Below are 15,272 nucleotides of genomic sequence, written 5' to 3'. Positions count from 1 at the left end.
AATATCTTCATAAATGATCTGGAGAATGGTGTGGATTGCACTCTCAGCAAATTTGCGGATGATACTAAACTGGGAGGAGTGGTAGATACGCTGGAGGGCAGGGATAGGATACAGAAGGACCTAGACAAATTGGAGGATTGGGCCAAAAGAAATCTGATGAGGTTCAATAAGGATAAGTGTAGGGTCCTGCACTTAGGATGGAAGAACCCAATGCACAGCTACAGACTAGGGACCGAATGGCTAGGCAGCAGTTCTGCGGAAAAGGACCTAGGGGTGACAGTGGACGAGAAGCTGGATATGAGTCAGCAGTGTGCCCTTGTTGCCAAGAAGGCCAATGGCATTTTGGGATGTATAAGTAGGGGCATAGCGAGCAGATCGAGGGACGTGATCGTTCCCCTCTATTGGACATTGGTGAGGCCTCATCTGGAGTACTGTGTCCAGTTTTGGGCCCCACACTTCAAGAAGGATGTGGATAAATTGGAGAGAGTCCAGCGAAGGGCAACAAAAATGATTAGGGGTCTGGAACACATGAGTTATGAGGAGAGGCTGAGGGAGCTGGGATTGTTTAGCCTGCAGAAGAGAAGAATGAGGGGGGATTTGATAGCTGCTTTCAACTACCTGAAAGGGGGTTCCAAAGAGGATGGCTCTAGACTGTTCTCAGTGGTAGCAGATGACAGAACGAGGAGTAATGGTCTCAAGTTGCAGTGGGGGAGGTTTAGATTGGATATTAGGAAAAACTTTTTCACTAAGAGGGTGGTGAAACACTGGAATGCGTTACCTAGGGAGGTGGTAGAATCTCCTTCCTTAGAGGTTTTTAAGGTCAGGCTTGACAAAGCCCTGGCTGGGATGATTTAACTGGGAATTGGTCCTGCTTCGAGCAGGGGGTTGGACTAGATGACCTTCTGGGGTCCCTTCCAACCCTGATATTCTATGATTCTATGATTCTATGATTTCTGATAAAACACATTTGCAAATGTACTTTGTGATGGTGTTCTCAGTAGAGTATGGAGAACTTCTATTTAACAACTGCATTATTCTAATTTAACATCATAGAAGTGTTGCCAACTCTCACAGCTTTATTACGAGTTTCTGATATTTAGTGAATTACTTAAAGCCTCAGCTCCGGGACTTTCATGATTATGTGAGACTCTCAGCTTGCATTTTCAAAAATAAGTATCTTTCCAGCCCTGATGGTTGCAGGGAAAAGCTTTAAAATATGAACCCTAGAGGTTCAGAAGCAAGAGGTCAAATAAATAGAAAGTTCAATAAAAAATAACTCCATATTTAATTTATTTATTAAATCTCATGACTTTTTTTAAGGGCCTTACTCATAATTCTTGAATGTGTGGGATTAGCAATACTGCAGTAACTGGAGTCCGTTGCAATTTGCAACATCCTGATCTGTCCAAGACAGCAGATGACTTTTATTCCTATATAAAAGTGACAACAGCACCACACATACTGTATATACACCCACTGACAGACTGACGTACCCAAGTGGTTACCCTTCTCTCTTGTTTTTTAATATTTGGAGAAGCACTGTTTTAATCCATTTTATATAGTATGTTTAGCAGTGACTATAATATGTTTGACACTATTTTTCCGTAAGAACACCAGACATTCTTCAGGTATGTATGGAGTTATCAGTGACTGATATTTCTTCTCTGGAAGTTATATGCAACAAACATGTTTGGTTTTGCTAATAGTGATACTAGGTAAAGCTATTAACTCCTGCTTCATGAAGCGTGCATATACTATTTTATCATTTGCTTTACTTCTAAGCAAGGTGAATAAAAGTTCTCTGAGCCATGGATTCTAAGCCACATGCAACAGGTGGGCACATTAGATCTGCTGGCATGCATTACACCATACTCTCACTGTTCCTGTATCTTGATTGAAACTTGGTGACCAAAAATAGCGTCTGCTGACAGCTTTCACTGTAAACTGTTTGAGGGTGGTTTCATGAAATATTGCCAACAATCTGGCTTGTTAGGATTTTGGTACCACTGTATGGAAATGCCACAGTATACAGTAACTCGTTACTGTGCATTCACCTTTTGGAGTTTAATAGTATTTAAATTTTAATTTGTTCTATACATTCATAGAACCCTTAAATATACACAGAAAAGACAATAGCAACAGAAGGTCTAATTCAGACTCTGATGACATTTCTTTTGCAGTAACAGGAAGCTCATGCAAGATAGAGAATCTGAGATTATAGATCAGCTATGGAAAGCTGTATACCTTTAATGCAGCTGGATTAGTACTTTGCTTCCATGTTTTTCATATGGTTTAGTTCTGATGTTATAATGTTTAGTTCTGATGTTATAACGATAAGATATTAGCTTCAAAGCCTCTTTTTCTAATCTAGCAGCATTCATCCATTTTCAGCTCAAGATTTTTAATGAGGTTCATGGTCTTTTTAATCTTTAATCACTGTAAATTCACATGTAGAAGCTCATGCAATTTGCTCATTCCAAATTTTAAACCACATGATGCTTTCTTTTCTTTTCTTTTCTTTTCTTTTCTTTTCTTTTCTTTTCTTTTCAAGTATGGTTAACTAGCACAGTCTCTATCTTATTAAGGCTGTAGAAGTAACAGAGATTGCTTCTTCACTCCCATCTGGCATGTTATATGAGATTCCTAAACATAAGACTTTGTTTAAAAAAAGACAGGTTTCAGAGTAGCAGCCATGTTAGTCTGTATCTGCAAAAAGAAAAGGAGTACTTGTGGCAGCTTAGAGACTAACACATTTATTTGCGCATAAGCTTTCGTGAGCTACAGCTCCCTTCATCGGATGCATTCAGTGGAAAATACAGTGGGGAGATTTATAGACACAGAGAACGTGAAACCATGGGTGTGACCGTACACACTGTAACGAGAGTTCTATTACCAGCAGGAGAGCGGGGGGTGGGGGACGATGACTTATCACTCCAAAAGGTCCCCCCCCCCACTCTCCTGCTGGTAATAGCTCACCTTAAATGATCACTCTGGTTACAGTGTGTATGGTAACACCCATTGTTTCATGTTCTCTATGTATATAAATCTCCCCGCTGTATTTTCAGATAATCAGAAAATATCATATTGCCTCTATAAGAATCCATGGTATGCCCACATCGTGAATACTGCATGCAGATGCAGTTGCCCCATCTCAAAAAACATATATATTGGAATTGGAAAAGCTATAGAAAAGGGCAACAAAAATGATTAGGGATATGGAACAGTTTCCATATGAGAAGAGATTAATAAGACTGGGATTTTTCAGCTTGGAAAATAGACGACTAAGGGGGGACATGATAGAGGTTTATAAAATCATGGCTGCTGTGGAGAAGGTAAATAAGGAAGTGTTATTTACTCCTTCTCATAACACAAGAACTAGTGGGTCACCAAATGAAATTAATAGGCAGCAGGTTTAAAACAAACAAAAGCAACTATTTCTTCACATAACGCACAGTCAACCTGTGAAATTTTTTGCCAGAGGATGTTGTGAAGGCCAAGATTATAACAGGGTTTTAAAAAGGACTAGATAAATTCAAGAGGATAGGTCTATCAAAAGCTATTAGTCAGGATGGGTCTAGCCTCTGTTTCCCAGAAGCTGGAAATGGGCAACAGGGGATGGTTCACTTGATGATTACTTGCCCTCTTCCTTCCCTCCTAGCACTGGCCATTGTCAGAAGACAGGATACTGGGCTAGCTGGACCTTTCGTCTAACCCAGTATGGCCATTCTTATGATCTTAGATGAAATTCAGTGTCAATTAAAAAATTACAGTGTAATTAAAAAATTACATAACAGCATACAGCACAAGAAACAATTTGAACTGCTATATGGATTCTAAGCAGAAATGGGCAATAAGCTTATATCAAACCCAGAACTTTCTTGAACTGAGCCTGGTTTGTAAGTTCCATTCATGTTATAAACTCAAGAAGAGGAAGTTTACACAGTATAGAAAATTGTGAAAGGTTCTGGAAAATCTTTCCAGGCAGCTGGCCTCCTTCTACGCTCCCAAATGATCTCTCCCACCAAAAGCCAACCTCACACACAACTTATAAAAAGCCTCATGTCTCCTTTATTTGCCAACACTGGAGGGCTCTATAGCCTCTTCCACTGCCTCATAAGCTCAGTAGCCCTGTGTTAATGGGCACTGAACTGACTGGCAATTCATCTATCTTCTGTCTTTGGGAGAGAAGTGTGTCAAGCAGAGCCACTTCCCTATATAACAAGGCTCTTTTGGAGGGCCAGGAAGCTGGCTGACCTACTCCCACACAACAGGGAAATGGAAACCCTCTTTTCCTCCCTGCACTTACTCTGCGCTAAATGCATGGCCAAGCTAGCATAGCAGTTGCTTGGTGGCTAGCAGTTCTCTTAATCATTTTGCCTGGCATCTTCAAAGATAGAACATGGGACAGAAGCTAGGTGGCACGCCATAAAAGGGAGAGAATTAATAGACCAGGAGGCAGCAGAGGGGTGAAGGGGTGAAGATCATTTCACTTTTCTGAAGAAGGCAACAATACATAGCAGTCCAGGGGCCTGGTCAGGAGTAATAGAAGAAGAGGTGAAATGTTCCCTTGGAAGTTTTAGCATTTGAAATCTTAACTGTTATGTAAGCCTGCAGGGGCTGGTTTACTGCCAGTCTCTCTCGAACCATCCTACAGAGTTCAGTTCACAAACACCACTGTGGAGAAAACTGCAGCATTTCCATACAGAGCTCTAGTCCTGAATTATTCAATTCTATCTTGCCAGGAAAAAAATATCTAGGTCATTGTGGGCAGCATAATAAAGATGTAATAAAGATTAGAGCACAGTGGTCCAAAAAGTTAATTGAGCCATAGAAAATGTTTCAGGATATATTCAAATGTAATATCAATGGACAGTGTTTCCTAATTTTGAATATGCAATTAAATTTAGGTCACTATATCTAAAACAAAAACAGAATAGGTGTAGAAAAGATTATATAGAGATAGAAAAAAGTAATGAATGAGAGAATAGAGCCCTCCAAGTTACCTTAATCCATAATGCAGGGTGAAAATGAAATGAAAAATCTACATATTTAAAAATACAAAATATTTTAAAATAAAATGTTCAGTTAACTCATGGAACTCATTGCTGCAGCACATTATGGAGTTAAACAGCTAGTAGCATTCAAAGAAATAGACATAGTTTTATGAATAAGAATAGCATTTGTAAGCACAACAGCGAGGACAGAATTTGACAGGCTGTCAATCACTGTGACTCAAGGCATAATATTACGATTGGATGGGGTGATGGTAGGGTACTGTAAAAGTGATGTTTTGTGAAGGTTTAAGGTTTCTTCTGAAGCATCCATTATTGGCCATTATCAAAGACAGGATACAGAACTAGAACGCCCATCTGTCCATTCTGATATGTTCTCAGAAAGCACAATGGAAAGAAGCCCTCAAGAAGAATTTCCAAGGTAACAGGTCTATGTTAGTTTAATACAGGTAAAATTCAGATTGATTATGCAAATATTTTTCAAAAGATGACAGAATGAAACACAGAACATTATGGACTTCTACGTGCACATTCAAGGATTAACTATGTATGTTATGACTACACTACCATATTTCAAGGTTTTTGTTTTTCCCATGTCTAAATTGAACTGTCTCATCCATTTAGATTCTAGGCTGCTATAAAATTAGTTTATCACCCCCTGGATTGATATTGCTATTCTCATTGTAAACACAAATGGTAATAAACATGTATCAAGCCAGAACCAAATGTGTTTGTGTACAGATCATAAAAGAGCAGTATGCTGCTCACACACAGAGATTTATCACTCACATGAGTTTTCTAAGTGAGACTTTTAAACAAAACCAACCGCTAACATGTATTACAGAGCCCATTCCAAGAGAGTGGAATTGTAAAGAGTACATTATAACATTTACTCAGCTCATTCCAGGAAATGCCATTAATACATTTTATTGCTAATCATAAACTAATTTCCCTTCAAAATTATTTGCAGTTGAGGCACATTAATCATGGAAGGTATTTTAACTGGGGTTGTCCTTAAACTGAAATATTTCTCAAAATGTTATCAATACTCATAAACCATCACATTACATAGACAAAACCCCACATTTATAATAAAGCACTCAGTACTGATCTCTAAATATCAGATGCATATAAATTCATACTGAGGGTAAAAGTTGTTTCAAAATATCATTATAAGAATGATTTTTTAAAAACAAACCAACCCTGATTGCTTATCCATTGGGTGAAATATTTTCCTCCACATCTAATGAGACTTTCTTGACAAAGCAATTTAAAGATGATTTGCTTGTAACCTCTTATGAACAGAGCCCACACTGGGCCATTGTTATCTGTTAAGTCAAAATGGTAAATTATCCATAGTGTTAATAAGATAATATATTCAAAGTTGTTTTGTTCATTAACTATGCATGGGAGGAGTGAATGTGCTTTATTTGTTAACAGCAGTGAGTGTCAGTGCAATATTCCTCATTTGTTGTTCATAGATATATGGGGACAGGGACCATTTTTTGTCATGTGTTCATACAGTACTTAGTATAATGGAGTCTCTCACCCCAAGTGAGACTCCTGGGTATTACCACAAAAAATAAAATAAAATAATAATAATAATAATAATTAATAATTCCTTTGGAGTTATATGTGAGAGGATTGGAGGCCTTGCAAAATGCTAGAGCTGCAAATTGTGTGTTCTTAAAGTCAGATAATTTATTCTCCAGTTTAAGAAATTCTGGAAAACCATTATGTTTGCATTTCTTTTCTTTCCAATGTCTGTAAATTAAATTACTCTGAGCTGTATCTGAGCACATGTTTAGAACTAAATGCTTTCCAGTGTACACAGCCCAAACAAATGGGCTGTGAGCTGCAGTGGCCTATACAGGATAGAATTCTCCACCTCAGGCTATGGGGAGGAAGTGGAGCTGGGCTCTGAATGAAGCCCACCTCCTTCCTCAGACTTCAGAGCCTGAGCTCCAGCCAGAACCTGAATGTCTACACAGCTGTTTCTAGCACTGTAGAGTGAGCCCTGCAAGCCCAAGTCTGTAGACCCGGTCTCTAAGACTTGCCATCATGGGTTTTAGAATGTAGTGTAGATGTACCCAGGAGCAGTAGCCATCATAGCTGCTGTGCAATGCCCTCAATACCCTGTGCAATGCTGCTGTGTATGCCACCGCATAGATCCAAAGGACATGCCCACCAAACTCATCTACAGGGAGCCTCTGCAGAGCACGGCTTTGTAGAGAACATGTGGGTTTCCAACAACTAGCTCCACTCCTTCTCCCTGTAGCAGATTCCCACCATTTCCAGTATGGTGATGGCTTTCAGTGATCCTCACTTGGACTGCAGGGTTCGTTCTTTAGAATGTTCTCATTGTTTTTTCTGCACAATATCCATTAATCCTCCCCTCCCCCCCCACACACACACCACACACACACACCCCAGGCAAATTAAGGCATCAGAAAACAGAAAACAATATAAAATAAGATAAATCAACACTAGCACACACAGTTATCACACAAAATCCTCATTCATGCCCCTTTTACAAACAAATACTTATTCAGCTGAAAGATGGCTTATTTTGGGAGAGGAAATTTGGCTATGAATTTACCCTTTCAAAAATATTCAAATATAGTGCAACCTTATGCACATAAATCCCAATGATCTTAGAACCTAGGTATTGGAAAAAATATCCAACTACTAATACTTATGGTCACAGAGTTACAAGTATGATATATCTCAGAAGTAAAGGTTAATATTTTAAATTGAAGAATTAATTAGTCTCAAGTTCATTATTTTACCTGACTACTAATTTGCTTCTTGCCACGAAGGACATTATATGTTTGAACAAAGAGGGAAAAGGAGATGTTAGAAGCCATTTACATCTTGAAAAGGAGAACACAAACAGTAAAGGGACAGGTTTCAGAGTAACAGCCGTGTTAGTCTGTATTCGCAAAAAGAAAAGGAGTACATGCACTGTAAGTTAATAAGGAACAAAACTCTAATCAATGTGTAATTCGGAGTAACAAATCTTCTCTCTGAATGTTTCTGGAAACCTGAAGATAGATTATATAGCAAATGGAGGCATTAATTAGGTACACAATTTGTCAGATCAACTCTGTTATATATTTGTGACAAGTACTTGAATTGCATTTACAAAAATATTTCTGTCTTTATAATTTTTTGGAACTGGCTAGGTGCTTAAAATGGAATCTGAAAATCTAGTACTGAATGTGAAGAATACGGAAACAGAAAGGGCTTTTTTAAATGAAATAGGCATCATATTCTTTCAGGCTACCTTGTCTAGCTTTCCTAGCCTAGAAACCAGAAGAATGTTTTTTTAAATAAATTGAACCCATTGTAAACAGTTTTATGCCCTAAAGAGACAACTGTCCTCCTTTCATATCTCAGCATGTACATCAGATCACTCATAAGTTTAGCTGTGTAAGTACATATAAATAACTGACATATCCATAACACTGAAACAGAAAAAAAGAGTTTACTGCTTCTATCAAAGACTGGATAGAGATTGAACTATACTTGATGCACTGAATTATCTCCATTGACTTTTAGTAATACAATACTCGTAGTTTCTTTTCTTAGCTTTTATATAGTGCTTTATATTTTCAGTGTCTTGTACACATATTTCTTTATCAAGCCTCACAATATTACTATGAGACATGTAAGTAACATTATCTCCATTTTACAGGTTGGGTCGCCAAGGAAACAAGTTTCAGAAGTATCCACGAATTTCAAGTGCCCGAACTGAGAGACACCTACGTGTCCAAAGGTTGAGCTTCTAATACTAGTTGACACTTTTGAAAATTTGGACCTAAATATCTTTGCTGATAGACACACAATGAGTCAATGTCAGAACCAGGATTAGAATTAAGAAGTTTCTGACTCCCAGTAGGCCACATGGATTTTTATTGATAGTTTTGAATAAACTTTATAAAAATAACAATCAGAAATGTAAACACGTCTAACTCCTGCATTATGTATGTAAGTGCATGGCTCTCTCCAACCCAAAGTGCTGGAACTGGGCATTAGAAATGGGATAAAATATAGAAAAGAAATCTGGTTTTGCAGCTACATTTCAAACCATATTCTGTCTGGCCATTCCTCCCCACCTTCCCGCTTTCCACCCACACCCACACCCATCCCACCCTCACCCCCACCCCAGACACAGCTGCTGCCAAGATTCCTCCCAGCAGAAGCAGAATAATCCGAACGGGGGTAGGTGTACAGTAGTGGACCAGGAGGATTTATACTATAAGACACTTCCCATGAGTCCTAAATCCAGCCCAGAACACCTTTCCACATTTCAATGAATAGAGGGCTCACTGAATGTCAATTTCGGAGGCTTTGAGGAAGCCAGGCTTGGATGCATCAATTGTGTTGCTAGTCCTCTCGTGGATGCTCCTTTGCTATGTAGCTTTGCCTCGACTAAATTCTAGTCCATGGCACCAAAGTATGATATATGCAACAAAATATAAAGCACAAATGTTTGTTCTGGCTTCCCCCCATAAAATAATTTCAATTTCAATGTAATTTTTGCTGATTTTTTTTTTTTTTTTTTACTGAGGACAGCAAGTTGTTTTTTAATGACCTGTATCAGGTTAATAGTGTTATGATATTTATTTTCAAGTGATGCCTGGATTATTATATATTTTTCTTATTTTATACTCTATTTATCTAACCAAAACTACGTTCTTCTTTACTACATTAAAATATTCCCATTTTAAAATGCTCACTACTGCAAAAGGAGGCTACAACATACACTGAAAAGACATGCAGGAGAAAAATCAAACTTTACCTGTCCATATTTTGCAGCTAAATGCAGAGGGGTCCAGTACTGATTATCCACAACATTGACATCAGCACCATGATCCAGTATCAGAGATGCCACATCCTTGTATCCATTTGCACAGGCTATGTGCAGCTGTGAATAATACATAAGCAGTGTATTATTTTAAAGACTTTCTCAAGACATATGTGATTAGCAGGCATTTTAACTTCCCAAAGGTTTAACTTGTCAGGGGGAGGAAATACTCTTTCAAAAAAGGGCAAATTATGAAAATAAGAAATGAAAAACCAGCATTTGAGAACAATATTCCAAACATTGCAGAAAACCAGTTTGATCAGAGGTTTTCAGTGTTTAGAAATTAAAGCAGGAAATATCAGAACAAAGGAGAATTCCAATCAATCATCATCAAGTGTCGCATTAATGATCTAGTCTGAGCCAGACTCTGCTCTTATCATTTATAATTTTCATCCTTTCTTTTCTGTTTACTTCATGTTTCCTATCCTTGCCCTCAATCCTAGGCATCAGCACAGGTTCCATGAGCCCAGGCAAATTCATACCTTCCAACAGAGCTCGGTCCATGGCCTAATTTACTTTTGTCAGAGTTTTAAAATCTCAGTTGGGAGATGATGATGCTTTACTGCTCCCAATTTAATTTATTAACACACAATGACACTAAGCTCACTGGCTTTGCAGAGGTTATGCTGGGGAAATCATAGTCACAGAAAAAGCCTCTATGATTTTACTCCACTGTATTTTTTTTTCTTTTTCTGGTCACACCTCCCTGCATGTTTCAATGTTTAAAAGATTAGAACTGGGACTCTTGACCAGCCAGCTCCAAGATATATTAAAGAATAAAAATTATAACTGAGCTGAGAGATGGAGATGCTAGTGAAACCACTGTCATCTTGAGCAGCAAGGAGAGTATGGGATGAAGTGTTAAAGAATGGGGGAGAAAGGGAAAGACGAAGCTCAGAAAATAGCCTTACTTGTTAAAGGTTAATTTTGGAAACTAGAAGTTAAATTGTACAATTTTTTATTTCAATGCCTGGCTCCTGCATGTGTTCTGCATTTATATCTCTACATTATTTTCATTACAGATGGAGGACGGTAATTAAAACAAATGCAATATAAAATCAGACAAGACAAGTATATACGGACACACAAAAGCTAACCAACATGAAAGAGGCTGTAGGATAATGAAAATACTAGAAACTAAATGGATGAATAGACAAAAGTACAATGGAAGATACTGTATCAGGGAAAATCTGCCATTAGGGATTCCTCCTGGAAACTCAGTTTTTATGCATGGAGAATAAGAACATGTATTTTCATGAGGGATGTACTTCAAATGTCCCAAACGATTCAGGTTAGGAAATGTTGCAGATTACAGATCTGTGGTATTTGTTCTCACTCTGATATTTTCTATGGGTCCAAGCATCCACCTCTGATTCCATAAGCAAATGTCAGAGAAACCATGGGGCTGTATCCTGGAGTTGTGGGAGCGGAGCAGTACAAAATAGCTGTCCTTTCCACAGCCACAAGGAATCACTTCTGCCAGACCTCCATGTAACCAGGATTCCAAAAGATTCTGAGTAAACTGGACTAAGGAGAGAAGGGGAGAAACTACTGTATGTGGCCTTGTCCTCTACCGAGGCAATAGATATTCAACTGATATCTTTTCCTGAGTTATTTCTGCCTGAAGCAGCATTAAATGATGCAGGTAGGGAAGGGGGCTGCACTCAGGATTGGAAGGGCTGCCTATTGGCAAAAAGGCTCCTGCAGTTACCCTGTGCTAGGGACGGGTGGGCCCAGAGTAGCTGCACAGAGGGGCCAACACTTAGCAGGGCTGGGACTGGATGCTCTCTTTCCCACTTATTTTTTCTTCAGCTATGTCTATAATTTATATAGATAGTTTCCATTGAGACTATCATAGATATAGAACTATATCAGAGCTTGTCGGTGGAAAGATCTCCCATCAAAACACACAGTTTTGTCAAAACAGAGGGCTTTATGGTGGGAAAATGCCAATTCCAATGAAAAGTTTTGATTTCCCTAGGGGAAATATGAACATAAAAATTAAGTTTTGTTTTGACTTAAAATGTGGTTTTGACCTTTTGGTTAAAACAAAACAAAATCATACTGTATGTCAAAATGTCAGTTAGGAATGAAAACTGTCATTCTGAATTGGCTTAAAACTTCACTAGGGAAAACCAACACTTTTTGACTGAAACATTTTAAACAAAAATTTTTCATTTTGCCAACCAGCATGCTTTTTCTCTACGTACATGCACACACATATCTATATTCCTACACATGTATATCTAGGTGGCTTGAGTCACTCCATGAGAGCCCTACCAGTGCAGGCTGCCAGAGAGGTGCCAAATCAGGAAGCAAAATATTTGGATAATGAATGTGCAGAACTACACATTGTTTCCTAGTGTACTGCAATTTGCCTAGAACTCATAGTGCCTTTTTCCAGACCTGTAGTTTTCACATTGCTGCTGAGAAGTGTGGACTGAATATTTAAAAGAAAGTTATATCACTCCTGGGATTCTATTATTCTAGGCTGCTCTGATAAATTGGCCATGGTTTTGATGCAGCCTGTCATCCTGGTGATAGGTTTATCTCTTTGGTACGCCTAACTGTTATGGAATAGGGAATTTATTTGTGCCCATCTTCTAACTATGATTGACATTACAACTCCAGGCATGAAAACCATTCAATGAACATAAAATGTATTCAGTTGCTTATATGCAGAAAAAAAGTGAGAGCATGGGAAACAACAGCATGACAAAAAAAAAAAAAAAACACTTGCTGCAATCTTATTAATTCACATCCTGTAAAAGCTTTTTAGTTTTCCCTTGCATTTCAAAACAGTTACTTCTCAGCCATGAGCTACAGAGACTCTGGATGATATCACCATGAAACAGGCTTCCTTTTGCGAGCCAGCAATGGGATTTTTGCTCGTGTCTCTGTATAGATAGGTTTATCAGGTATAGCAAGAAGCCCATTACCAGAATTTTTTGACACAGACTGGCTGACTCCATATTAATGAACAGGGAGGAAATCAGTCTAACACAGTCTGTCGCTGAAATGTGCCTTTTGGATATTTTATCTCCCAGATCACAAAACAAAGGCTTTGCATAACATAATCTGCAACAAAAGAAAAATAGTCCACTCTGTATCTATTTGATGTCAGACAACAAATGCAGTTCAGAAATCAAAGTCCAAATAAACGACATTCAAACACAAATATCCCTGTGATGGGGCGGCTGCCCGGCACTGAGATGTAAAGAATTAAAGCCACTCTGGGGATGCTGCACGGGAGGCAGCCAATAAGGAAAAGGCTTGTAGTGCCATCCAATTAGGGGAAGGTTTGTTGGAGGAGCCAATCAGGTTGGCCCATATAAGAAGGGGCTGCTGAGCAAAGCAGAGGCAGTCACTCCCTGTAGTTTGAGGGAGGATGACTGGCTGATTAGAGGGGTGGAGCACCATAGACAAAGCAGTGCTGGGCAGGGTCAGCAGAGTAGGAGCAAGCTCCAGTATGACAGCTGCCAAACTGAGACCCTGATATAAGAGCAGAGGAGAAGTGCTGAGGCAGTGGCCCAGAGAAGGAGATGGTGGAGTTGGAGGAGGGGGCAGCACATGGCTGCCAGCTATAGGATCCCTGGGTTGGAGCCTGGAGTAGTGGGCGGGCCCGGACTCTCCACCCACACACGCACCCTTACCTGCACTGGCCACTGAGGGAAGTGGCCAGTGCATGGTCTGCAGTCTGCCACTGAGATGAGTGGCTAGAACTGGGATTGCCACTGAGGCAAGTGGTTGGACTGAGGACTGTCAGTCCCCCGGAATGGGTGGGAAAGAACAGAGTGGGGCACAGCCAGAGGGCTGTGTCCAGAAGAGGACAACATGGTCCGGGGAGTGATGCAGGTCCTTGATGCGGAGACAGGAGTGATGACCGGTGAGACACCAACTGAGGAGGATTCACTGGCAACCCTGAGCTAATTCCCAGGACAGCCAGCAGGAGGCACTGTCGTGGTGAGTCAAACATTCACAGTCCCCTTTTGCCAAGTTTCAAGAGCTAGTCAGATTCCAGTGTTTGTGCAACAAACTAAAAGATGGATTATGTAAACCTTCTTTTTATAGTGCATATTTGTTCTTAATAATAAAATGGAGGTTAGTTACTGTAACTGGAGGTACTTCAAGATATGTGGTACCTATCTGTATTCCACACATGGATATGCATGCATGCCATGCACCAAAATCCAGAAGTTCTTTAAAGTAGTGTCTGACCCACATATGTGCAGTAGCTTCTCTTGTGTTCCTGACTGGGGGTCTAATAGGTGGTGTGGGTTGACACCTCTCCAGTTCCCCTCCTTACCGCAATCCTACAGGATCTGGAACAGAGGGGAAGAAGGGTGGGTAGTGGAATACAGATAGGGACCACACATCTTGAAGACCCTCCAGTTCCAGTGTGTAACTTCCATTTCTTCTTTGAGTGTTGGTCCCTACGTGTATTCCACAAGTGGGTGACCAGCTGGCAGTGTTCAGAGTGCAGGAGGATGTGAGGAAGTCAGTAGCAGAGATTCTTGTAGTACGGCCACTCCTTTGGCCTCACCTGTGGCTGCAGATTGAGTGAGAGAGTAGTGTAATGCAAAGGTGTGGACAGAACTTCAAGTTGCCACTCTGCAGATGTCCTGTAGCGGAACATCTAATAAGGATGCTGTGGAGGCCACTTGTGCTTGTGTGGAGTGAGCTGTGATACCCCCAAAAGGGGGAAGGTGTGCTATTTTGTAGCATTTTAATATGCTGCCAGGTGTACTTGCAGTGAACTAAGGGCCTCTTCAAGGAGAGAAGATAGTCTAGAATGATCAGGATGCCAACTGTATGAGGCGGATACTGATGGTATTGTGCCCAGGCCATGAAGCACTGCCATTTGGCCCAGTAGCAGGATCTAGTGGAATCCTTTTGACTTTGGCTGAAAATTTTTTGAATGGGGTGGAGCACCAGCATTCTATGTCTGACACCCATCCAAACACCAGGCCATGATATGGAGTGAGTCTGGGTTGGGGTGCTTGATCAACACCCATATGAGTTAGGGTACCCTGAAATGGGTGGATTCTGATTGGTGGGCATGCAGACATCATCAGGAGTCTTGTGAACCAGACTTGTCTGAGCCAGTAGGGACCCCCTGAGGATGACGGTGGCTCTGCCATGACAGATCTTTCAGAAATTTGTGGTAGTAGAGGAATGGGAGGAAAAGCATCACCTTGGGAATTGCGGTCTATGGCTTCCCTGGAGCAATATATGGGGAGCTTCCTGTTTGTCTGGGACGCAAGGAGGTCACATAGGGGAGTGCCCCATTAAGGAAATATGTTAGCTAGAACAGTGTTGTATATCTCCCATTCAAGTTCTGTGAAGAAGCATCTGCTCAGCCTGTCTGCCAGGCGGTTGTGAATACTCAG

The 15,272-nt window shown here is 40.1% G+C and overlaps 1 protein-coding gene across 13 annotated transcripts in view; it reads right to left on the bottom strand.

The window, feature by feature from the left end:
* Nucleotides 1–15,272, bottom strand: part of MYO16 (myosin XVI) — a 602,174-nt gene that overhangs the window by 333,413 nt on the left and 253,489 nt on the right. For all 13 annotated transcript variants that reach the window (XM_075129773.1, XM_075129766.1, XM_048854910.2 and 10 more), the window contains one exon: nt 9,817–9,942. In XM_075129773.1, coding sequence (XP_074985874.1) covers nt 9,817–9,942 — 126 coding nt within the window. The remainder of the gene's footprint in view (nt 1–9,816; nt 9,943–15,272) is intronic.

The sequence above is a fragment of the Caretta caretta genome, chromosome 1, assembly GCF_965140235.1.
Source record: "Caretta caretta isolate rCarCar2 chromosome 1, rCarCar1.hap1, whole genome shotgun sequence".
NCBI classification, from domain to species: domain Eukaryota; kingdom Metazoa; phylum Chordata; order Testudines; family Cheloniidae; genus Caretta; species Caretta caretta.
Note: the sequence above shows the minus strand (reverse complement) of the source record. Positions and strands in the feature narration are given on the sequence as shown.